Below are 24,631 nucleotides of genomic sequence, written 5' to 3'. Positions count from 1 at the left end.
GCCTCCGTTTTAGTGGTTTCTCTTCAAATGATTTTAGGCTGTAGACTCCTCTTCTGAACATTATTATTATTATTATTATTATTATTATTATTATTATTATTATTATTATTATTATTATTATTATTATTATTATTATTATTATTTTCATCATTACTCTAGGAGTGGATATATCCACGCTAAACTGTGCATGAATAAGACCAGCACTCTGGTTCACAGATATTTCCTGTTAATGCTAACAACACTTTCGGCAAATCTTGTACCAGTGAGTATGCTACAATAATAATAATCATTACCCAGAATGAAGAAGTTCCAGGAAAGGAAAAAAGTTGTCAAATGTTAAGAGTTGAACTTATTCTTTGAAGACTGTTGTATAATTTTGGTGCTCCAATGTGGGCATAAACAGTGTAAATAAATAATAATAATAATAATCATCATCGTCGTATGGCTTTGAATTTGACACCATCTGGCTGTCTGCTCGTCAGTTTCAACATTCCGTTTGACTCCAGGCCTACTAGATGGCGGACAGAATGGAAAGAGAATGAGTGGCATACAGGGATGCTGTAGTAGACACAATTGGAACAATAGTCTGGGAAGAAGGGAATAAGCATGCATCTTGGTGGAGTGATGAATTGTGTTGTAAAGATGGAAGGTGGGAATATAAAAAATGGCTCTAATGAGAATTGACTTATACAGTAATTGCTAAGAAATTATTGAGTGCATGGTATTCATTGTTCCTAGCATTTAATATTTTATCAGACTTAATGTTAATTATTGCGATAAATTGTAATTCACCTTCCCTGTAAATACAAAGCCTGTTAATACCCATAATGAACAGTATGGTAGATTTAGAGGTTCAGTTGTTTCTGAGAAATGTGTACCATACACTTTTTTGAGACTGTACATAAACAACACATTGAGGAAAGAAGCAAACAGACAATTACAATGTCCAAAAATAAGTCATGGGAGGATTTTAGAAATAACCTTGAAAACTACATAGATAGTAAGGAATGCTATCTGGACCATTATCTATAATCTTGCAAAGGCAGGAAAAAGAAAAATTAATAGCATTTTAGGTTAGATGAATTCATTGTAGATCCTAGGGGATTGTAGAAGAGGCTGAAGGAATGCTTTGAATCTTCTCGTTGAAATTTTGCTGTAGGAAGTGAACACAGTAGTGCCATTGTGCATGGGATAGTGAAATATAGTGGGAAGGTTATCAAGGTTCTTAAAACTAAACATTGCTACTCTGAGAGGGTGCATGTTTTAAGATACACTAAGTTATTAACCCTGGAACTGCGTTATTGATGTTGCCGGTCAACAAGCTTGCTCTTTTAACAGGAAGCAGTTTCAAATTCAGTCATTTCCTGTGTTGCCAGGCTGGCAATAACCTGTTGTTTAATTTCTTTAGTAACAGAGTTGTTCACCTGCCTATACGTGGTACCATTAATGATCCTCTGACGTGACATGACATGACAGTGCCATCATTTTCATTTCCACTTGTCCAAGTCCTGCCAGATTGATGGTACTTCTCCACATTTGCCTCTCCTTCCACCACTCTCTAGTCCAGTCTTCTTTTTCTTATACTGTTCTTGACATCTTGCTCTAGGCCTCCCTCTTGCCCTCTTTCCGTCTCTCAGCCTCCAACACTTGTTTTGGTATTCTTCCCTCCTGCATCGTCATGATATGTTCATACCATCTCAATTTATTCTTTTCCATCCTATCACTCAGATTTTCTACCCCTATCTCTTTTCTGATCTCAATATTTCTTACTGTGTCTCTCCTTGTCTTCCCTACCTACTCCTCAGGAACTTCATCTCACTGGCCTGAATTTTACTCTCATTTCTTTGTGTCAAAGTCCAAGTCTTTGATGCATATGTTAATATGGGGGTAAAAGTACATCTTGTACATTATCTCTTTACATTTCATAGGAACTTCTCTGTTCCATACCATGTTCCTTACATCCTGGTAAAGTGTATTTCCCACTTGTACTCTTCTGCTGATCTCCTAATCCAACCTTGCTTCTGCTGATCTCCTAATCCAACCTTGCATCTGGCATTATTTCACTTCCCAAATATTTGAAGTATACAACCACCTCAAGGTTTTGTCCCCTTTCTCCTCTGGTCACCACAGTTTTGCTCTTCTCCACACTGATTTTCATACCATATTTCTGAATATTGTCATTTAAAGCCTACAGGTAGATTTGCACTTCTGTGCTATTGACTCCCCAGATCGCTATATCATCCTCCCCATATCTTGCCTTTGTTTCCTTTAGAATGTCATCCATAACCATTATAAACATATGTGAAGACAATGCATTTCCCTGTCTTAGTCCAGTTTGGTTTCCAAACCAATTTGTTCTCCCCATTGGAGTCTGGACGCAACTGGAACAGTTCTTTTACATTGCTTTCGCTAGTTCTGTTGATTGCCTTCCACATCCTTTTCTTTCTGGGGTTTCCCACACCCATTCTCTACTATCATGTGCCTTCTCTAGATCAAGGAATACAATCACCAGATCTTTTCCATATTCCCACTATTTTTCTATCGGTAATCTCATGGTAAATATAGTATCTGTTGTTGACTTGCCCTGTGAAAACCCATACTGCTCTTCTAAATTTCTTTCCACCCTTCCTCTTTTCTTCCTTTCTATTATTTTTACAATTTACTTTACGTCACACCGACACAGATAGATCTTATGGCGACAACGAGATTGGAAAGGGCTAGAAGTGGAAAGGAAGTGACCGTGGCCTTAATTAAGGTACAGTCCCAGCATTTGCCTGGTGTGAAAATGGGAAACCACGGAAAATCATTTTCAGGGCTGCCGACAGTGGGGTTTGAATCCACTATCTTCCGGGTGCAACTTTTTATTATTCTCTCCAATATTTTGGCTGCTTGTGACAACAGTGTAATTCCTTGATAATTGTCATATACCTTCCTGTCACCTTTCTTAAATACTGGTATTATTACACATTTACAGCAATCATCAGTTATTTGCTTTTCCATCCATAAACACATTAGCAGGCTATATAACCACTGTAGACCAATAGGTCCTGCATCCCTGCTGCTTTTCCTGTTTTCATTTAACAGCCATTTCCACCTCTGCCATTGCAGTATCACTCTCCATTCCTTGATCCTCCTGATTTACCACTATACTCTCTTCTTCATCATTTCTCACATTCATGAGTTTATCATAATAATCTTTCCAGTTATTTTTTATCTCCTCTACATCTTATTACATTTCCACTCTCTTCCTCCACTTGTTTTGTGTAGTTTTTTTCTTTTCTCTTAGTTTTTATCAATCCATACAACATCCTTTTGCAACTCTTTTATGAATCTCTTGCAGCGTTTTTTCTTTTCCTCACTTACCACTTTTTTACATGTAATTTTAATTTCCTGATACTTAGTCTTACACCGGGCAAGTTGGCTGTGAGCTTGCATCTGGAAAATAGTGTGTTCGAACCCCACTGTTGGCAGCCCTGAAGAAAAAACTTAATCTTACTTCCTTCTTTCCTGTCTCTATCCCATTCTTGCCATGCTTTCTCCTTTTATTTAAAAACCTCCTTCACCTTTTCGTTCCACTAGGGTGTGCCCTTTTCCTTCACTCTTGCCGATGTTCTACCACAGATCATCTCTGCGCAGCTTACAAATGTGTTTTTTAATTTGGTCCATTCTTCTACACTTTTCTGTTTCTGATAAAGGGTTGTGTTGTTTTAATTCTATCTGAAATTTCTCCTCATTTCTTTTATATTTTAATTTCCATACTTATATGCACTGGAAATATCATGATTTAGTTTGAGGGTTAAATTAATATTTACAGTTTGCTCATCATGGTTGAACACACTGCACACTGGCACATCATACAGCGCTTCTCACAACATAGTGTTATTCCTGAATCGTTGACTTCACAGCTCGTCGCATGCTGTGTAATAAAGACAGTTTTCATTCATGGTAAAACTTCAGTACTGCGACTGTCTTGTAACTCACTCGCGATTGATGCATGACTTTCTTGATATTGCTGGGATCACTGTTTATTTAGGCCTGCAAAAATTAACAAAGTTTCCACTTCCAGATCATTCTGGGCACGTTCTTCATTCTTAATCAGCTTAGAGCTTCCTTATCATGAGGCTCAACATCCGCCATTGCTATTTTGCTTGCTGCTGGTTCGCACACATTTCCGCCGCTGCACCATCATTGTCCAGGATGTAGCCTTGCCACCCGCCCTGCACTCTTGGCCTTCATCTCAATAGTAATTACTGGGGTTAGACAAGGCTCTAATCTTTAACCTTATTGTTCATAGTTTACATTGATGAATTACTGAAAGCTATAAAATGGCAGGAAAGGGTTTAGTTGGGTAGAAATATAGCAAGAATTTGGTGATATTCTGTAAGGAAGAGTGAGTTTCCCAGAAAATTATCCTTTCATAGCACTGTTTTCAGTTCAGTTTTGCTGTACGGAAGTGAAAATGGAGGTGGAATCATGAGGTTAGTAGAGGCTGCCTAGGAGAATAAAGTACTCGTTCACTGAAGGTGAGAGAAACAGAGGAAGATCTATGAGATGATTGTTAGTTTTATATCAGTGCAAGAAGTGCAGCAGTAGGAGAGGCCACTGAATCCATAAGATAAGTATCCAGAATCAAAAAAAAAAAAAAAAAAAAGAGTACATTGTGAGTCTTCTGCCCCTTTGGATATAGTTTTAACACGCTTCACATATATGCGTATTACAGACAACAAATGAAACCTTTATACACATGGAAGAGCGCATTAGGTCTACGTACGCTAAGCGCACTAGATGAAGTGTAATTTTCCAGTGACAACCTAGGTCCCTCGTTGGCTCATTTGGAACTGGCAGTGAATTCATGAGCAACTGAATAAAGTACGAGCTGCTTCAAAACCTCAGAGGAGCTGGTTCTTCTTCTTTTTTTTTCCCTTAAATATTTTACCTTGCTTTACAATCATGTTGTCTTGCATAAATGTCCTTGGTGACCGGATGTTTGTGACCCTCAAAATGGCCGTTTGATGATCAGGTCTGGACGGGAACAGTATGGTCGGTGGAAGGGGCTTGAGGTACATGAACGCAAGTTCGCTATCGTAGTATGTGCTCAAAAGGGTGACCTTGATAAATGCACATTTGGGCATGCTGTTGAACTGAGACTCTGACTTGCTGGAGCATGTTAGGTATAACGGTTGTGTTGGCCTCCGTAATTAAATTTAGAAGGCTCTCAGAATCTTCCAGCTGTTGTGGATAGACTACTTTTTTTAAATGGTCCTGCAAAGCTAAGTCTGTCTGGCCAGAGGGCGGGTCCTTGCCTTCCTATCCATTGACTGGGTTGTGTAGCATTCAGGTGGTTGTGCACAGTGCCTGAGTTGTGCAGTCATGCTGAACACATTGAGGTCTTGCTCACTTCCCTACATTGTAATTCTCCAGGCTGGCCATTTTAAAATTAAATACAAGTTTTGAACTCGGATAGTGTTTTATTTCACTGTATCTGAGTTCATACTTTCTTCTTCATATCTTAGAAACTGTAATACAGTTGATAGATCCCTTACCATGATAATAGTAGATTGATTTTTTTTTTAAGCTCGCCGTATACCCTTACCTAATAAAATATGGCTGATGTTAAGTTTATTTGGTGTTTAGGCCGTTTGTACAAGAGATACACCTACATAATAATTAGTACATATTTAATCGATATCACGGTCATCAATATTTGATCCTGAATCGCCACATAAAACTTCCAATAAATCACTATTGTTCTCTCTATGTTTGTGCAGGGGCTGCGCACACTGCTGTCGAGCTGATACAGCTCTGACACGATTTGAAAGGAAGAGGAATATGAAGTGTAGAGCTGTTGTTTGTTGCCATCTATATGGTTTCTGAGAACTTCCGGTATATGTACCAAATCCCATACTCTAGTGCCGATCAACGCACATAGTGGCCAATTAGGTGGTTGTATGTATGTTTAATCCTCAGCCCGAAGGCTGGTTGGATCCTCAAACAGCTCCGCCATCAGCTGTCATAGATGGCCTAGGCATCACTGAAGAGGCGTACTAGGGAAATGAAGAGTGAGGTAGTTTCCCGTGTTACCAAACAAATACTCCCATCGTACCTGAAATGCTGCCCCTCTTATCCAGTAGTGATTGTCAATGGTCCAATAATGCATGTGGTGGCGATTCACGGTACCATTATTGTAAAACTGTGATTCGTCCAAAAACAAGATTTTCGAAATGTGTGCTCCATCATTTGCCACTTGTCTTAGTATCCATTCACAAAAGTTGACCCAAACTATGAAATCTGCCCCGAGGAGCTCCTGATGTAATTGCAGGTGATAGAGGTGAAAGCGACTTTGATGCAGGATACGTACTGTAATATTTGTCACGGTCGCAGTTACATTATATAATAAAAAATTGATGATAATATACACCATGAATTAGGGAAGCGACTGGGGATTTCAAAATTCTCCGTGGTACGTACAGAATAATAAATAAGTAAAGAATAAATAGTCTCAAATACGACATTTATGTTAGGATGTATGTTTTAAAACTTGAAGTAATAACGTTATGCAAAAGAAGGGAGAGGACACGAATTAACAATCATTTGAGAAAAGATTAACAGCGAGTAAGAAAAAATCAACAAGTTTAACAAATCGAGTAACAACAACAATTGTTTTCAATGAGGAATTCGAGCCACATTTACAACATTGAAAAAAGTTATATAACCCAGAAACACAGTATTCAAAGTTTAAATTACAAGATTGCCTTATAAAGAATTTAGATGCAATGACACACAGAAGGAAACAAGACGGGAACCAGGTGTATAGAGGAATTGTCCAGCGCAACACTTTATTAGAAATGTTTGTAGAAAATACTGTAATGGTCATAGCGTCTGCCATGTGAACTGGCAGTGGGCCCGGCCCGGCACCGTATAGACCAACCCCTTACGGTTCAACTGTGCCAATCACTAGCAGCGCTTAAGTGCTAGGCCAACCCCACTCGCTTCTGCTTGCGGTCCCGTAGCAGAGGAGTATGGAAATCACTCCACAATTAATCTGGTTTGTTCCATCTTGTGATGTTCCTGGATCCATCCAGCATCCGGACGATTCTAGAAGAGCCAGCGCAGGTATATAAGAGAGGAACAACCTGCCTGGAGTTAGTGAGAGTTAGACTGAGTTAGAAGTTGGTGTGGTTCAGTCGTGAGCAACTGCCAGTGTAGTGAGGTATGTGAACTGCCGTGATTATCGAACTAGTATGCTACAGTGCGGACTGTCGGCGAAGGAGAGAACGTGTAGCCGTGCGACGCGGGACCTTGTGTGCGAGTGTAAAAGTGTGTAGTGTGAGAAAAAGTGAGAAACGAAGGGAGAGAGAGCGCGCGAGCTGCGTAAGTGTGTGTTATGAGCAAAAGTTGTGTGTAGTCTTGTGTAGTTTAGTGCCTAGCTATTAAATCTTAGTATTGAAGCTACCAGTCTAGTGTTAATTGATCCTACTACCCCACCAACTTGTTACAATACGAAGACTAGTTCACAGATGTTAAAGTTAATAGCCATAGATAAATGACCTCAAAGTTCCTTGCATTCTGGTACTGGCAAAGTTCAAATATAAAAAGCATGATTTATAAAATGAACATCGCGCACTTGCAAACAGTTCATGGCTGGAGACATTGATAAAAACGGCCAAAGTAATACTGCAAAATATAGCCTGAAGGGCTGTGGGAACTAAGTCCCAAAATAGACAACTTAAAATGCCACTTTGCTCACCTAAGGTCTTGTTGGTAAAGTCCAGTTGGAGTGGATGGTTCTTTTATACAGACTGGATGAGAAAAGATGAGAACAAATCGAGAATAAAGTTTGTTCCAGAAGATAATGTCAAATTGATGTCAGATTTACTTGGCGAACAGCTGAGGTGAGGACCTGAGTTTTCAGATGTGTACTGGCAACAGGCATTGGCGGGTGGAAACAGCAATCCAGAGCGTAGAAAATTGAGGCAAAGTAGCATTTTCTTTAATTTTCTTGTAGATTAGCAGGAGAATATTACAGTACTGACTGATTTTAGCCTGTTGTGTTACTGCCCGTGTATTCGTGTGTGGGTTGTCTGTGGTAGCATTCAAGACAAACTTTTGCTCTAGCTCCAGAACTCACAGGTTCCACTCTAACTGGAGGCAGTCAAGAGAGTGACCCTGTTGGACATAAACAGGGTTTCACATTACTAAAATTAACTGTGGACAGTTGACGTCTGTGTGGAAATCTTTCTTAGTAAATGCATTGTGCGTGCAGTGCATTCACTCTTGATTTCACCATAAATAAGGTGCATATCATTGTACTCATCCTTCAAATACATTTAATTAATTAACAATGAACATCCATATCCAAATAAAACAGTGTCCTGTTGGTCAAATGTGCCATAAACAGGCATGTTTGATAGCTGGAACTACGATAGCAAAACGAAATCAAACAAAAAGACTTACGAGGGGAGATTCAGCAAACCGCGCAAGTTGACCGTACCTATGCTGTATAGCTTACTGAGCCATGCCAACAACACGTCGAACTTCTACAAATAAGCTTGGTGTGAGTTCACTTCCGTTTCACAAAATCTTACATTTTTAATTCCGTGTATCGTTGTTTTCAGCATTCCCCTCACATTTTACAATGTCTGATCATGTGGCAAAATCTGTTAACATTATTGTTTGAGAGATAGATGCATTTTTTAACCACTGTTTTTCACCCAGTTTTTACGGTGATCTTTGTGTAATTACGTCATCTGATGTCGTGTAACCTTAGAGGCTGGTTTTCTTTGTGAGTTCTACTCAGTACCATGGTATAATATCACAGGTAGACAAAGGAATTTAGACCTTCCATGCTCTTGATGTTTGAAGGGTGGTTGAAGATATAAAATTCAAACGGGCAGAAAACGTGCACTGTATAGCTCAAAATGAGACATTCTAAAGGGAAAGACGTGAATCTTTTTTGCTACTTGGGCACTTAAATTAAGAGAAATAGGATAGCAGATGAAATGAAAAGCTGAGTTCCATTACTTTTATTTTTATTTTATTTTATACAATTGGCTTTACATTGCACTGGCACAGATAGGTCTTATGGCTGTATTTTATATATGTAGCCAGAAAAGGGTGCTGCTGCAAAAAGGAGCATAAAATATACATTTTTTTATTATGTGTATTCTTTTCCTTTAGTTGATGAGTAGGGTTTTAGAATGTTGGTGATTGGTTAGAGGGCTGACTGGTTTGTTTCCTATTCTGTAGTAAATTGTGTTTTACTTTTTTCACCAGGTTTTTAATTCAGTGAGTAGGTCTTTAATTTTAAGCTGTTTTGGTATGTTTAAAAAACTTCATGTGTTCTTCCAGAAAGCGACGAGAAATATTGGGCACATGTTGAGAATCCTTATGAATATATTTGAAGGGCCTAATGTCATTAAGACTTTATACTAAATAATACTAATAAAAGTACTAATTTTGTTTTCTTATTAGACTGTGATGCGATCTGATCCACATATTGGTCTGCTACATCGTGGCACTGAGAAACTAATTGAATACAAGACGTACACACAAGCACTACCCTATTTCGATCGATTAGACTATGTGTCCATGATGGTAAATGAGCAATGTTATTCTCTGGCTGTAGAAAAACTGCTCAACATTGATATTCCCAAGAGAGCAAAATATATCAGAAGTAAGTGGATAACATGTTTGAGTCTACATATTCTTATTCGAAAAAAGTATGAACATCATCACGTGTATTTTGTTTGTTTAGCTCTGTTTGCAGAGATAACTCGAATCCTAAATCATATTATGGCTGTTGGCACGCATGCTCTGGATATAGGAGCTCTGACACCATTCTTCTGGTTGTTTGAAGAACGAGAGAAAATGATGGAGTTCTATGAACGAGTGTCTGGAGCACGAATGCATGCAGCGTATATTCGTCCTGGAGGTGTGAATCAGGTTAGTATAGCACAAAAGTGTCATATTTTGTAGACTTGGGAAAAATCAAAGGAAGTTTAAACAGCTAAAACAAGATTGCAAGAAAATTGTGTATTACAGTAACACATCCAAAGAAACATGCATGCCCCGATCCCATTCCCTACCCACTTCACATGTCTTCTGTCATTACTTTTTAATTTGTTTTTTAACATGAGGAGTATACTGTATGATGTTAAACTGGATACATACACGCCTCACACAGGACTTGATTGATAGGCAGTTGTAAAAATTTTTGTAATCTTTATAAGGTATGTCTCCTCTTCTCCTTTTACATCCTTTCCAGCTGGACTCTCACTTACATTGTGCTTTTCTTTGATGATTTCGCGTAGGAAATATTTGAAGAGCGTTCGGTTTTTCACAGCATAATCGTCACATCCTTTATGTTAAAAAAAAAAAAAGTGTCTCACCGAGCTCGATAGCTGCAGTTGCTTAAGTGCGGCCGGTATTTGGGAGATAGTGGGTTCGAGCCCCACAGTCGGCAGCCCTGAAGATGGTTTTCTGTGGTTTCCCGTTTTCACACCAGGCAAATGCTGGAACCATACCTTAAATAAGGCCACGGACGCTTCCTTCCCACTTCTAGCCCTTTGCTGTCCCATCGTTGCCATAAGACCTAACTGTGTCGGTGTGACATTAAGCAACTTGCAAGAAAATCCTGTATTAAAATTTTATCGTATAATCGTCACATGTTCAAATTTTGTTCATCCAGCTGCTTAAAAGGTAAACGGAATTGCAATGTAAATTGCATCTGTCTGTTAGGTCATCAGCCCAGAGGCTGGTTGGATCCTCAAATAGCACCACCAAAGGTTATGTGGTTATAAGGAAACCGCAAAAACCAATGGCAGCACCAAAATGAGGCATACTAGGCAAGACGAGGAGTGAGGTAGTTTGCCATTGCTTTCCTCACTGCGTCGGAAAGTGCTATTGCAGCCCAACTGACCCTATGAGCAACAACTTTAATAACACTCAGATGCACTAGTCATGCTCTGAATGTCATTACTTAGCACCACCCATACCCAAGAAGCTTCCATATTGTCACAGCCATGGATGAGACTGGGACTTCGGTGAAAGCTACACTTTACTCTGGCATGTGCCAAGAGATCGATACAAAAGTACTGTATCCGTCAAGAAATGGCAGCAGGCAACTAAATTGCATATGAATATACAATTTAAATATGTATGTTGCTTATGGACAGTTTAATAACACAGTCATGTTTGCAAGTTGTCGTACAACGTATAAATAAATAATACCCGTATATGTATGACGCATGGATTATGGGTAGTTTTAGTATGTGGTCATGACAGTGTTCAATTTATTCACCAGTGACATATGAGTTCTCATTAATTTTCTGTGTAATACAAATACTTGTTTTGTTTCGCATAATGGTCACAACTTTCTATTTTTTTTAAATTGTGGTATAAAAAGTGCAAAAATTATGCTGTGAAATTTGGAAGAATCAAAGGTAGACATCTACAATTTTTCCACAGTTGAGATTTTGATTGGCTATTGCAGCATTTTTTTCTGTGGAATGTGGCATATCTAAGCTTCAGTAATGCACAGAACATAGTTTAAAACCAATTGGAACGTTGACATTAGGAACAAAAAGCAGATTACTTCACACTGGCTCTGTTTTATAAGTGGACTACTGCAGCAGAAACCAATAAACTATCAGTATTACTCGTTATTCTCCCTAACAATACATCACTCTTCCAATGTTGCTGTGTTGACATTAGTGGTGTACCTTAAGTTAATTGATATTTTGTATATGAAACACTAAAAATGCGGATATTCAAGAAATTTCTACTCAAGAAACCAATGAAATGTGTGCCAGACAAATCCAACCACTGGGTAAAGGGAGAGATTGAAGGAACTTACTAGACAATTTAATTTAGTGGAAAAGTCGGCTAAGGATAACATACCGAGCTTGATAACTGCAGTCGCTTAAGTGTGGCCAGTATTCGGGAGATAGTGGGTTCGAACCCCACCGTCAGCAGCCTTGAATATGGTTTTCCGTGATTTCCCATTTTCACACCAGGCAAACCTTAATTAAGGCTACGGCCACTTCCTTCCCATTCCTAGCCCTTTCTTATCCCGTCATCGCCATAAGACCTGTCTGTGCGACGCAAAGCAACTTGTAAAAAAAATAAGGATAAGATGATAGCTGACATAACTGGCAGCCATATTCATTTTAGGGAGCAAGGAAGGATATGTATAGATAGATGTATAGGAATAGTCACTAGAGAGAGAATGGTGTCCTTTCATCTTCTTGCTCTATTATTGCAAATGAAATGCCAAAGGTTTAGTGAAAAGCGAAAATGTCCTATCTGTTTCTCGACTGACTAGAGGATTATATCATACATTAGTTGACAATTTAAGTGAGGGTTACAGTAAATTTTTCAGTTGTCTTCGCATGTTGAAATGTTCATTTTATGAATTGCTTGGCTACATAATCTATATATATAAAATAAAGAGTTTTGTCTGTACATTGCTCAGAATTTAAAAAGGATGGTATTTCTGTATCAATCGTGTCCACATTAACAAGGAAATGCGCTTTTTAATTTTCCGTAATGTCTGTATGTATGTATACGCATCACGAGAAAAACGGCTGAAGAGAATTTAATGAAAATGGTATGCAAAGTCAGGGAATAAGTCGCTACAATCTAGGCTATAAATAATTTTAATCACGCTGATTGAAATGGTAGTTTAGGGGAAGGCCTAAAATTTAATTCTCAAATATTTATGTTATTAGTGGTCCTATCTTAGGCCTAAAATTTAATTCTCAAATATTTATGTTATTAGTGGTCCTATCTTAATGAAACTCCGTATGCAAAGTCAGTGAATAGGTCGCTATAACCCATGCTATAAATAACTGTATTAACGCTGAGTGGAATGGTAGTTTAGGGGAAGGCCTAAAATGTAATTCCCAAATATTTATGTTATTGGTGGTCGTATCTTAATGTAAATCGGTATTCAAAGTCGGTAAATGCGTCGCTATAATCTAGGCCATAAATAATTGTATTCACGCTGAGTGAAATGGTAGTTTAGGGGAAGGCCTAAAATTTAATTCTTATTAGCGGTCGGATCTTAACGAAAGTCGGGGGTAGGCGAAGTCAGGGAATAACTCGCTACAATTTAGGCCATAAATAATTTAATTCAGGCCAAGAAAAATTGTAGTTTAGGGGAAGGCCTACAATTTAGTTCTGAAATATTGATGTTATTAGTGGTCCAATCTTAATGAAAATCCGTATACAAATTCGGGGAATAAGTCGCTATAATCTGTGCTGTAAATTTTTTTTTTCACGCTGTGTGAAATGATATTGTAGGGGAAGGCCTGAAATTTAATTCTCAAATATTCGTGTTATTATTGGTCGTATCGATATAAATACTACATAACTAAAGTTATTTGCTATTACATTTCTGATCATTTATGCCTTATACATTGTTACTGTACCGGCTATTATCACAGAGATATTCATGAATATGGATTTTTCTTACCAAGTCCATATCACCGCCGAGTCACAAGAAAATGGGTAAACAGAATTTAATGAAAATCGCTCTGTAAAGTCGAAGAATAAGGAACTACAGTCTACGCTATTAATAATTTTATAAGACGCCCTAATATCACAAAGTCGAAAGAAAACTAAATGTGAAGCCCTACAATATAGGAAACTCATAAAATTGATCAACAATAACATTACATTGACCATTGTTTGTTGTGATGTGCTTTGTGTCTCTGTTGCCACTCATATCCGATAGATAGGATTACTGCTGCGTACCGAGTATTTTTTTAAAAATTTACCTTATGTTGCACTAACACAGATAGGTCTTATGGCGACATGGAATGGGAAAGGGCTAAGAGTGTGAAGGAAGCGGCCGTTGCCTTAATTAAGGTACAGTCAAAGCATTTGTTTGGTGTGAAAATGGGAAACCACGGAATACCCTCTTCAGGGCTGCCGACAGTGGGGTTCGAATCCACTATTTCCTGGATGCAAGATCTCAGTTGCACGCCCCTAACCACACAGCCAACTCGCCCTATCGTACCGAGTGTAACAGCCTGCCTGAATATTGGCGGGAAGTAGCTGGGGAGTTAGGTTACTTTCTTCTTTAGCATGCCATTCCTTTGCTTCATAAATTTTCTGATACTACTGGTACGTAACACACTGGTTCATCAAAGCATTCAAGCTATTCAATCCATACTCTGAGGCACTGATTGGAATGAGCAGAGTGCATATTTAATGGAATAAAGGCAGAGGAGTGTTTATGGCTGTCTGCGGCCTGGTCATTCCAGCTCTGGAACTTTGGACTGTTAGATCGGCACCATAGTACTGTTCGTTAAAAGTGAGAAAATGTGCGGGTTTTTGTTTAATCAAGTATTTTATATGATAAAATTGCTTTTAATCGCTACTTTCCTACTGACGTTTTTGTAATGACATGTTGACTTCAGTTAAGAAAATCACAATGTCAGTCTTTCTGAAAATCCCGTTGCGAAGCACGGGTACATCAGCTAGTAGAAAATATAATGTTAAACGACACAGGACTAAACAAGTGCTTCCCAGCAGAATAAAAACTGGTCTCTACACTGAAGTAAATTATGCCATAGTCGTTACTTGGTTTCTGAGAAAGAACAGACACAATTTTAACATTTAAGTTTAAATATATTAATAAAGTAAAATTCTTCGTAATCATGAAGTATTTCTATAAGTTTTCTTTTCGCAAAAAAATATTTACCATACACATTACCATGTGGTGTACATTAAGTATGTGATATATCTATTATTGCACTGGAGTTGGGAGAGAAATTGGTCTTGCTTTGATTGATGTCCAGGATTTTATAGAGAGATTCAATATAATACAGTTGTGCTGATTGGATTCCTTTGCTTTTTCAGGACATACCTCTTGGTTTATTAGATGATATCTACGAGTTCAGTAGCAAATTCTCAGAACGATTAGATGAAGTAGAAGATGTACTGACAACAAACCGCATATGGGTCCAGAGAACGAAAGATATTGGCATAGTTTCAGCTGAAGATGCTTTAAATTATGGTTTCAGGTATGATAGACCCTATATTGTAAACATTTGCTTAATATTTTGAACATAGTTCTTTTGCATGAATAATCACGCATATGTTAAAAATCAGTAACCGAGAACTTAATTCTAATTTATTTTGTTTTTTAGAATTAAATATGAAATAGCCTACAGCTTCATAGCAATAATGCTCCATTACAACATGAAGAGAAAGGTACTTGTCAGCACTCCTAGGGGAGAGATTTAAAAAAATCATCATCCATTGTATCAGTTTACATTAATATTGGATGCTTCTTTATCAACAGTTTATTTTTATGGCTCGGGACACATCACTGCAGGCCTGAAGGTCACCCGGCTCACTGCTCTGCTCTCCACCCCTCATCCAGTGATGTTGCCATATTTTTCAACCTTACCTTCAGTCGCTTGCTTTATCTTGATGCGAGGAACTTGGAGTTGTTTCACTGCAGTGATCTTGTTAAGTGTGTTTTCTACTATATGTAATTCTGACTGCGATAATAAAGATGTCCGTTGTACACCACGACTGGGAACACCAGGAAAACGAATCTGCAAGAGACTTCAATAAACATTGTAAAGATATTGCACATATGTACAGTTTTTTCCAAATTTTTTACTGATAATCCAGAAATTGGAGGAGGATAAAAGAATGACATTCCAAGATTGTATAAAAAGGAAGTTGCCTAACACAGAAATACGAAGGGGAGAAGAAGAGTGCGACAATTTAAGACAGACATTTGTGGAAGCAGCATTTGATATATATGTGTGAAAACAAAAACAAAGTTCAAGGGAAAGGAGACACGGTGGTGGACAGACAAAATGGAAAAATAAATAAGAGAAAGAAACAAGGTGAAGAAATAAATGGGTAAGGAAAAGCAAAAAAATGTATCAGAGAGATGAGAATAAGATAGAGAGGTTACATGTGGATTACAAAAGATTGAAACTACGCGTAAAGAGGAGTATCAAGGAAGAAAAGGAGAAATGTTAGGCAGAGTTTACGAACAAAATTGAGCAAGATAGTCGAGGAAATCAGAAACTATTATACAGAGTAATAAGATCGAAAAGAATAAATCAAGGAAAAATCAAGGCATTAGAGAGAGAAGATGGATCCATAGTACAGCTATAAAGTATCTGAGTTTTGCCCTACAAGAAAGATTTTATCAAAACTGGGTGTTACAATTAGTTTTATAATAGTTACAACAAATCGATAACGCAAAGAGCTTTAAAAATGTATATAAATGTTTTATGACGTGTCTATTATCCCACATACGTAATTGTAAAATTTACAACCTAGCATAGAAGGCTCTGTTCATGTTCTGATACTGGTATAAGTACTTTATGTAGCTATTTAAAAAAGCCTTGCTACAATTTCCTAGGCTGATGATGGCACAGGAAGGTGCCGAAACCCTTCCCAAAATGACAGATAATAAATATTGATATTCTAATAATTTCACTATTTTATTCTACTGAACAGGTGGAAACCTTTATTCTTTTCTGTAACTGTAAATGAGTGATCCACTCGAACACAAGACCGAACAAAGGGCTCTCACCACTATTATTTAATTGTGTTCTAGAAATGGTAATGAGGGAACGGTTTAGGAAATGTCAACTAAAAATAAAGATTGGCCGAAAAATCGAAACAAATTGCCTGGGTTTTGCCAACGATTTAGCATTACTAGCAGTGAACATAAAAGAAGTGAAAACCTAGATATCAGGACTTCAAAACATTGCAAATGAAATTGGCCTCAAAATTTCATTTGGAAAAAAACAGAAATTTCACAGGTTTTTAAAATATAACCTCTTACTTTCCTTCGGTTCTCGGGAGGCTATGAAACCTTATGTCAAAATTCCGTGACGTATTCCCACTCTCGGACACTAAGCAGTTTTTCAGTCCATCCATACCAAGTTGTTGTTCTAGTTTTGTTTGTTGGATTTCTAACAACGCAGGCACATGGGCACATAGAATTCAAGATTCAAACCAATTCAAACAACAGCATGGGAACTATCGCTTAAAATCGATATGAGATCGAACAAGTTTAATCGATTTGGTAAAGTCGAATTCAATGCAATCCTCAATATTATCTCCATAATGCTTGGCGTTATATGATTAATTCTATGTTGGAAGGGCTCACTGACTAGAAATGCTTCCCTTCGAGGCAAACTGCCTTTAATTGTTAATATCGCTCATTTCATGCTTACTTGCCTGCCATCTACAGAACCTGCCTACAACTACAGTATTTACTCTGTATTAGACCCCCCTCCCCGGCTTTTTGAAACAAAGAAAATGAAAAGAATAAATCTCGCCTATAAGACCCCCCCAACGTAATTCGTCAGAGAACTACGACGATTCCGCTTCGAAGCGGGTACAAGTCTTATTACAGCTCTGATGACATTGCACAAATTCATGAATAGTTTCGCCCATACGACCTACGCAGTGAAAACGTGTCGAATCCATGCGGTACATCTGTGTTTCGTAGGTAAGAAATGTCCGCCTCTGTAGCGTAGGTCTACTGCAGCTCTGATGACATCGCAGAAATAGATGAATAGGCCAAGCTTCGTGTCCAACCCGCGCATTGCAAGCATGCATCAGTCATGCTATATGTCTGTGTTTTGTAGTTAAGGATTGGCTTCTGCTACATGTACACCAACTGGGAATAGATTTACTCTGTTTAGACTCTATAGTCGGGAACAAAATTATTTTCAAAAGATTCACTCTTGATTGCAGTGCATGGCTCAAAGGGAATGAAGCATGGCTGACGTGACTGGCGAGAGATAGCAGTAAAGATAACGTCACTTAGAATGCCGACACGCCTGTAGCAAGGCAGGGAAGTTGGCGGCGCAAGGTGACAATTCAAATTATTAAAGCAGTGATCAGGTTTACTGTGTGCTAGGCCTACTGCTGAACTGAGAGACAAGTGACTGGCTAGTAAGTTCTTTTGTATCAATATTTAATTATATGATAACATGATACCCTTATCCCTTCTTGTACGGGATCGAGCATGAAGTGAGATGAATCTTCTTAGCGAGTTTTTACGGCCGTATGCCCTTCCTGACGTCAGCCTCACCAGAGGAATTAAAGAGATGTAACAAATGACGTGATATGAGTATCTAAAACTGACTTTTATATGTACTGTAGGCCTAAAAGTCGTATTCACCATTTATTGTCTTTTTATGTTTAGAAATAATGCCTTCTACGAAAATAGCCAGTACAGTAGAACCTCGATAATTCGAAATCGGTTAATTCAAAATCCCGCCTAATTTGAAGAAGCTCTCGTTCCCGGAAACATGAGATACAGTTTTGCATGTTATTTCAATTGTTTAATTAGAAATACGGATAATTCGTAATTCGAAGTACAATGTCGGCCCCATTACCGAAATTCAGACTTTTAATTCAAAACTTCCTTTAAATTTTAAAACAATAGTATGTTACAGAGTAATTTCAACTCGAAATTTATTCGCTCCGCTTCATAATAGAACACGCGTTCCGGAACGTGGAGGGGTAGCTAGCTTTCCGCACTTACACCCACTTCGGTGGGTCTACAGTGTGCTTCATGATTGCTAAGTTGAATGAAATTGGATTGTATTCGACCTTTTAAGGAACGCCGTAATATCACGCAACAGGCAGTGTGTGGGAAAACAGAATCCGCGAACACTGGCGATGCTGACAGTTGACGAAAAAACATGGCTGACATAATATTAAATTCGTAGGCACTGAACAATATTGTCTTTGCCGGTACAACTGCATTGCTTTATTTTAATGCGAGCCCAAACGGTCTTATGGTTTTAAAGGAGAAATTGCCAGCCGGGAAATCGTACAAGGGTGAGGGATGGGGGTCATAGTAGTGCGTTGCAATGCACATGCGTGCGAGATACTTTATCCCCTCGTCATAGGAAAGTTCGATAAGCTACAATGTTTTAAGGGTGTCGGGCACTTTCCATGCCAGTACAAAGCATCTAAAAATGCAAACAGTACAGAAATCCAAAAAGATAATGCATTTGCACAGGGGAACCGGCATAATTTATTCTCGTCTTTGAATTGTGCGATTTTTTTTCTTTCATTGCGTGAAGTTATGTTTGTCAGTGATTTATCCAAGTGCATTATTTGAACATTGTAATTGCACCTTGTTGGATACATTTCAAAAATTGTTTTTTCCATGGCATTTGAAAGGTTTAAACTGTGAATCGAGGTGATTGCATGTATTAATGAGTCTTAGGATACTTTGTGACGCGGTAAATGTTCACATTTCTGAAGTACGAGAGAAGTGCCCTGGTGGGAAATCTTACAAGGATAGAGTCATAGGAAAGTTCGATTTTAAGGGCATCGGGTACTTTCTGTGTAAATACAATGCATCTAAAATGCATACAGTATAGTAATCCAATTAATAAAGCACTTGCACATGGGAGCCAGCGTAGATTTCTCCTCATCTTTGAATCGTGCTTTTTTTCTTTCTTTTGTTGCGTGAGGTTATGTTTACCAGTGAGATATCCGAGTGCATTATTTGAATACTGTAAATGCACCTTCTTGGATACATTTTGGAAATAGTTCTTTCTTCATGGCATTTGAAAGGTATAAACTGTGAATCAAGGTTAACTGCATGTAGTAACGAGCCTTAGAATATTTAGTAACGCTGTAAGGGTTGGCACTTCTGAATTGCGAATTGGCGGTTAATTCGAAATCACATAATTCGAAGTCTGATTTTTGAGTCCCAACGACTTCAAATTAACGAGGTTTAACTGTATAACTCAAATACATTCTATGTTTGTTAAATAACAGTACATTTAGAATGTTTACACGTACAATTTATAGCTCTTTATAACCTAGAAGTCATGTGTTCGCTGCACAAAATTTTGAGGTTATCGCATATTGGACCCCCCTTTACTATTTTTGGCTGTAAAAGTGAGGAAAAAGGGGGTCTAATACGCGAGTAAATACGGGAAATGCTTCACTTCAAGGCAAACTGCCTTTTAATTATTAATATCGCTCATTTCGTGCCTGCCGTCTACAGAACCTGCCTACAGCTATCTACACGTTGTGAATGACCTCCAGTGCAATCTAAAAATAAGCACTGGAACTACCTGAAGCTAGCTACAGATTAGAACCATAAGCCCCATAAGACTTTCAGCGGGGTGGTTTGAATCTTACTATTGACAACCCTGAAGATGGTTTTCCGTGGTTTCTCATTTTCACACCAGGCAAATGCTGGGGCTGGATCTCAATTAAGGCCAGGGTCCTTCCCACTTGTAGCCCTTTCCTATCCCATCATCACTATAAGAGCTACCTGTGTCTGTGCTTCGTATAGAAAATAGAGAGAGAAAGGGAGAATTCATAACGGTGAAGAATTTACTCACTATAGTGGATTGTCTTTATATCAGGGTTTTTTATAAAAGCCAAAAAAATCGCACTAACTATAATCAGTATGAAACGCAATCAGTTCTTCGAAACTTGCATTTTTGCTGATAATTTCCGTAATGTGGCTTATTTGTTGGTTATTTTTCTAATTCCAGTGCTATGTGAATGCGTATGTTCAGTTTCATTTTAAAAATTGTTATATCACTATCGAGGCTTTTGTAGTAAATGTTTCAGTTTTCTTATTGGAACCATGTCAAATAAACTAATTTATCCATATACAGTGAAACCTCGTTAGTGTGATCCTCATTAACACATTTTCCTGCTTAGCACGTCCTAAATTCGAAGTCCCGATTCTCATTGTATTAAATCTATATAAAAATACCTCATTTAACGTATCACAAATTTCCGGTATTACTGCTTAGTGCGATCAATTTTTCCTAGCCCTGAAAATGTTGTTTGTCATCCCTTGTGTAATCAACGTGATTTCCAGCTTGGGTAAGATCTATCCCCACAGTTGCGTAAGTATGGAAAAGGGCCTTAAATTCCTGAACTTCAAAGGATAAGTTGAATGTTCAGTTTTGCTTCCCGGTTAGCAGCAAGATTGCTAAATAACACAGCAAGTCTATTTGTCTTGTATTTCGCATTCCATTCAGAAGTTAGAAATTTATTTTGTGTTGAATGATACACTGAAGTTTTGTCGCGTGCTACATAGCCTATATCTGGATTAGGAATATAATCGTGTAAATATTGACTAGCGTGGTGCATATTTGTCTTGTGATAGCCTAGTTATGGATACGGGAAAAGATGTGAAATTCCTTGCTAATAAAGACAAAATTATAATCTTTCAGAAAGTGGACTGGCATCCGCATCTTTAAGCCTGCAGAGGTCGCAAATGTTGAACTCGCATCTTCAAGTTTCGACTCTGTTTCGACCTGGTCGAAGTTTTTTAAAATGGGGGGTCAAAGTCATTCCTCCTGGTCACACATGGTCAAGTGTAACCTCCAATTCATTGTCTCTGATTGTGACCAGAAAATAATGTTTAATAACCCACGGCTCCAAAATGAAATGCTTCTACTAATATTTGTTTTAGGAAGATCTGCAATAATACATACGTACATACATGCAGATAGAGATGTAAAATTAAGAAGTGCATTTCCGTGTTACTGTGGACATGACCTATACAAAAATACCATTCTATTCAAATTCTGAGCGATTTATAAACAAAACTCGTGTGTGTGTATATATATATATATATATTGTAATTCGTGAGGTGAAGTATGTAAAGTTTCCTTTTTTCCTTTTCTTTCCAGTGGAGTTATGCTTCGTGGTTCTGGTATAAAGTGGGACCTTAGAAAATCTCAACCATATGATGCTTATGATGAAATGGAATTCGAAGTTCCGCTGGGAACTAATGGTGATTGTTACGACAGGTAAGATGTTTTGATTATTTTAACTATGTTGTTCAATCTTGTCCGTATTGACTTATATTCATTTTCTATGAAACACTTTTCCGCCTTGTCAGTACTTTACATTTTATTATAATTGTCTACCTATATGTTTCAAGAGCTACTACTCTCTTCTTCAGCGGTGCCAAAACATCAAATTAAATCCTTGAACTTGATTCATTTGTACAATACAGTCATCAACAAAACAAAGTATACATAAATCTTGAAATCGTTAAAATATTTCATTATGTCTAAACAGTCCACTTACACTTACTATGTCATTTAGAGAAAACTTAAAAAATAGAACAATTTTCAAGCCATAAAATGAATAAAACCTATGAAGTTAGCCACTATACAGGGTGTTTCAAAAATAGAGGGCATAATTTCAGGTATGTATTTGTTACATGTAGACAATCAAAACAGTGCATTACAACACGTGTCCGGAAATGCTTCATTTCCGAGTTATGGTGTTCACAACACTGGACTTCACCGGAACGTTTTTCTTCCGCAGGTCATTGTCATTACAGAAGAAGTTCAAAATGTCCACCTCCTACTTGAATAAAGACCTAACATCGATGTCTCATTGACCTGAGAACACGATCCCAAACTCCACGAGTATTGCGTATGTCGTCACACGATGCCACAATTCCATTCCGAAGGGTTTCCACACCAGGCACCGAAGACGAATACACTGATGATTTTAAATGGCCCCACAAGTAGAAAACAAGAGCGTTCACATCAGGTGAGTGTGGAGACCAAGCATTCGGGCCACCTCTACCTATCCATCGATCAGGAAACATTCGATGCAAGCCAATGAGATATCGATGTAAGGTCTGTATTCAAGCAGGAGGTGGGTATTTTGAACATTTTCTGTAAATGACAATGACTTGCGGAAGAAAAACGTTCCGGTGAAGTTCAGTGTTGTGAAGGCCATAACTCAGAAATGAAGCATTTCCGGACACATGTTGTAATGAACTATTTTGATTGTCAACATATAACAAATACATACCCCAAATTATGCCCCCCATTTTTGAAACACCTGTATAAGCTCTGCTCTTAAAACTTCTCCTTTCCTTAAGTTCTTATTTACACCTAAAAAAAGAAACATTATATTTAAATTTCTGATCTGTAATTCCAATATTCAAAATTCAGACATGTAAAAAGAATGGGAAAGGAACGGGTAGCAAGAAGGGAATTGGGAAGAGAAGCTAAGGGAAAGAGACCAGTTGGAAGACCGAGAAGAAGGTGGATCAGATTTGGAAGGACATTAGATAAGCTGGATTGGATGTGGCGGAAGTAATGGGGCAGGAAAAGTGGAAGGACAGAAAGGCGTGGAGAAGGCTTGTTAACCGCACCCGGCCAACTGGAGTGGGACAATGATGATGATGATGATGATGATTAATTCAAATATCTTATTTATTCCAATAATTGTTAATTAACTTACTGCTATAGTTCTGAGACCTTTCATATAAATCGGAATTTCTCCTTTTATTCCCGTCCGACATGCGAGCCATTTTTAACAGTCAAGTTCCTTTAAAATAAACAAACCAAGTTTAGAGACATTTTTTACGAGAAAAAAAAAGACAAGTCAGATGACTAGAGAATTTTATCTTTACTTACTTCAGTCGCAGCTGGTACCAAATTTGTCAGAATTATTACTCTTATCTGAACCAAACAAACATGTCTTTGCTCTTCTGCTTGCTGCCAATGACCTTATGAGGCGAGCTGCTTCTTGTCGCTATGCCGCCGGGTACGTAATGTCAGGGAGGGTACGGGGAGCATGTCAATGACTGGAACTATTTCTTTCGCTCTCTCTTTCTCTCCTGTCTTATGTGACTGTACACTAAATTTGTACATCACATTTTCTTCATTCGGCAGTTCATTTAAATTATTCTCATTATTGCTTCTTTGGTCTACATACCAGGCGAGTTGGCCGTCCGGTTAGGGGCGCAGGGCTGTGAGCTTGCATCCGGGAGATAGTGGGTTCGAACCCAACTGTCTTTATCGTTTCCTTTCTCATCTTTCCACTCCTTCAGAAATTCGTTTCCTATCTAATGTATGAGGCCGGCGTACTTATTTGCCTGATCATCAACTCATTTTATCCAAAAAATTGAGGAAGAATTATCAATTTATTTCCAAAAAAAATTCATCAAAACACTTGCAACACAAGAATGTTAGAGGATGGATATAAATTCTACGGGAGTGGTAATCCTGCAGTGGCGAGGAATGGAGCTGGGTTTATACTCCATGAAGATATTGATAGTGTAACAGACATCTCAATCATTAATGAGAGATTAATCAAAGCTAAAGTATACCTAAATGGAGAAATCCAAACTGTGATCCAAGTTTATGCTGGCCAGCAGTGCTGTAGTGGTGACCAAAAAGCAAGCTTACTAGACAAACATGAGGACATCATTGATGAAGAGAAGATAATTAGAATTACAATTAAAATAAAAAGTATAGTAGTTCCACCTTTTCAATACAAATTCAAGTAATGTGGGTTACTTTACAGAAGAAACATTAATTAGGTACTAGTTTCGACCCATTATCTGGGTGATCATCAACCAAAAGCACGAGTTGCACAATGTAACAAATAGTCCATAGAAATTGTAAAAAAAAGTTGCAAAAACATAGTGGATTTTACACTATAAAGATGAAGAAATAGTCACAATTGTGATAAAAGTTTCAGATAATGCATAAAATGAATAAATTAATGCACTTTGCTGTCATTGAAGGAAATACTCAAAACTGAAGGTGAAAGTAGCACTTGAAAGTAAAAATATTTCTGTGATGTAGGTGGAGAAGATACACAGTTC

General features: G+C 38.0%; 1 protein-coding gene across 2 annotated transcripts in view; it reads left to right on the top strand.

Moving 5' to 3' along the window:
* LOC136867658 (NADH-ubiquinone oxidoreductase 49 kDa subunit) overlaps positions 1-24,631 on the top strand; it is a 127,847-nt gene that overhangs the window by 19,660 nt on the left and 83,556 nt on the right. For both annotated transcript variants that reach the window (XM_067144720.2, XM_067144721.2), the window contains exons 3-6: positions 9,472-9,673; positions 9,755-9,942; positions 14,866-15,029; positions 21,681-21,800. In XM_067144720.2, the coding sequence (XP_067000821.1) occupies positions 9,472-9,673; positions 9,755-9,942; positions 14,866-15,029; positions 21,681-21,800 (674 nt within the window). The remainder of the gene's footprint in view (positions 1-9,471; positions 9,674-9,754; positions 9,943-14,865; positions 15,030-21,680; positions 21,801-24,631) is intronic.

Source organism: Anabrus simplex, chromosome 1, assembly GCF_040414725.1.
Source record: "Anabrus simplex isolate iqAnaSimp1 chromosome 1, ASM4041472v1, whole genome shotgun sequence".
Classification (NCBI taxonomy): Eukaryota; Metazoa; Arthropoda; class Insecta; order Orthoptera; family Tettigoniidae; genus Anabrus; species Anabrus simplex.
The sequence above is the reverse complement of the archived record's forward strand: the minus strand, read 5'-3'. Positions and strand labels throughout refer to the sequence as shown.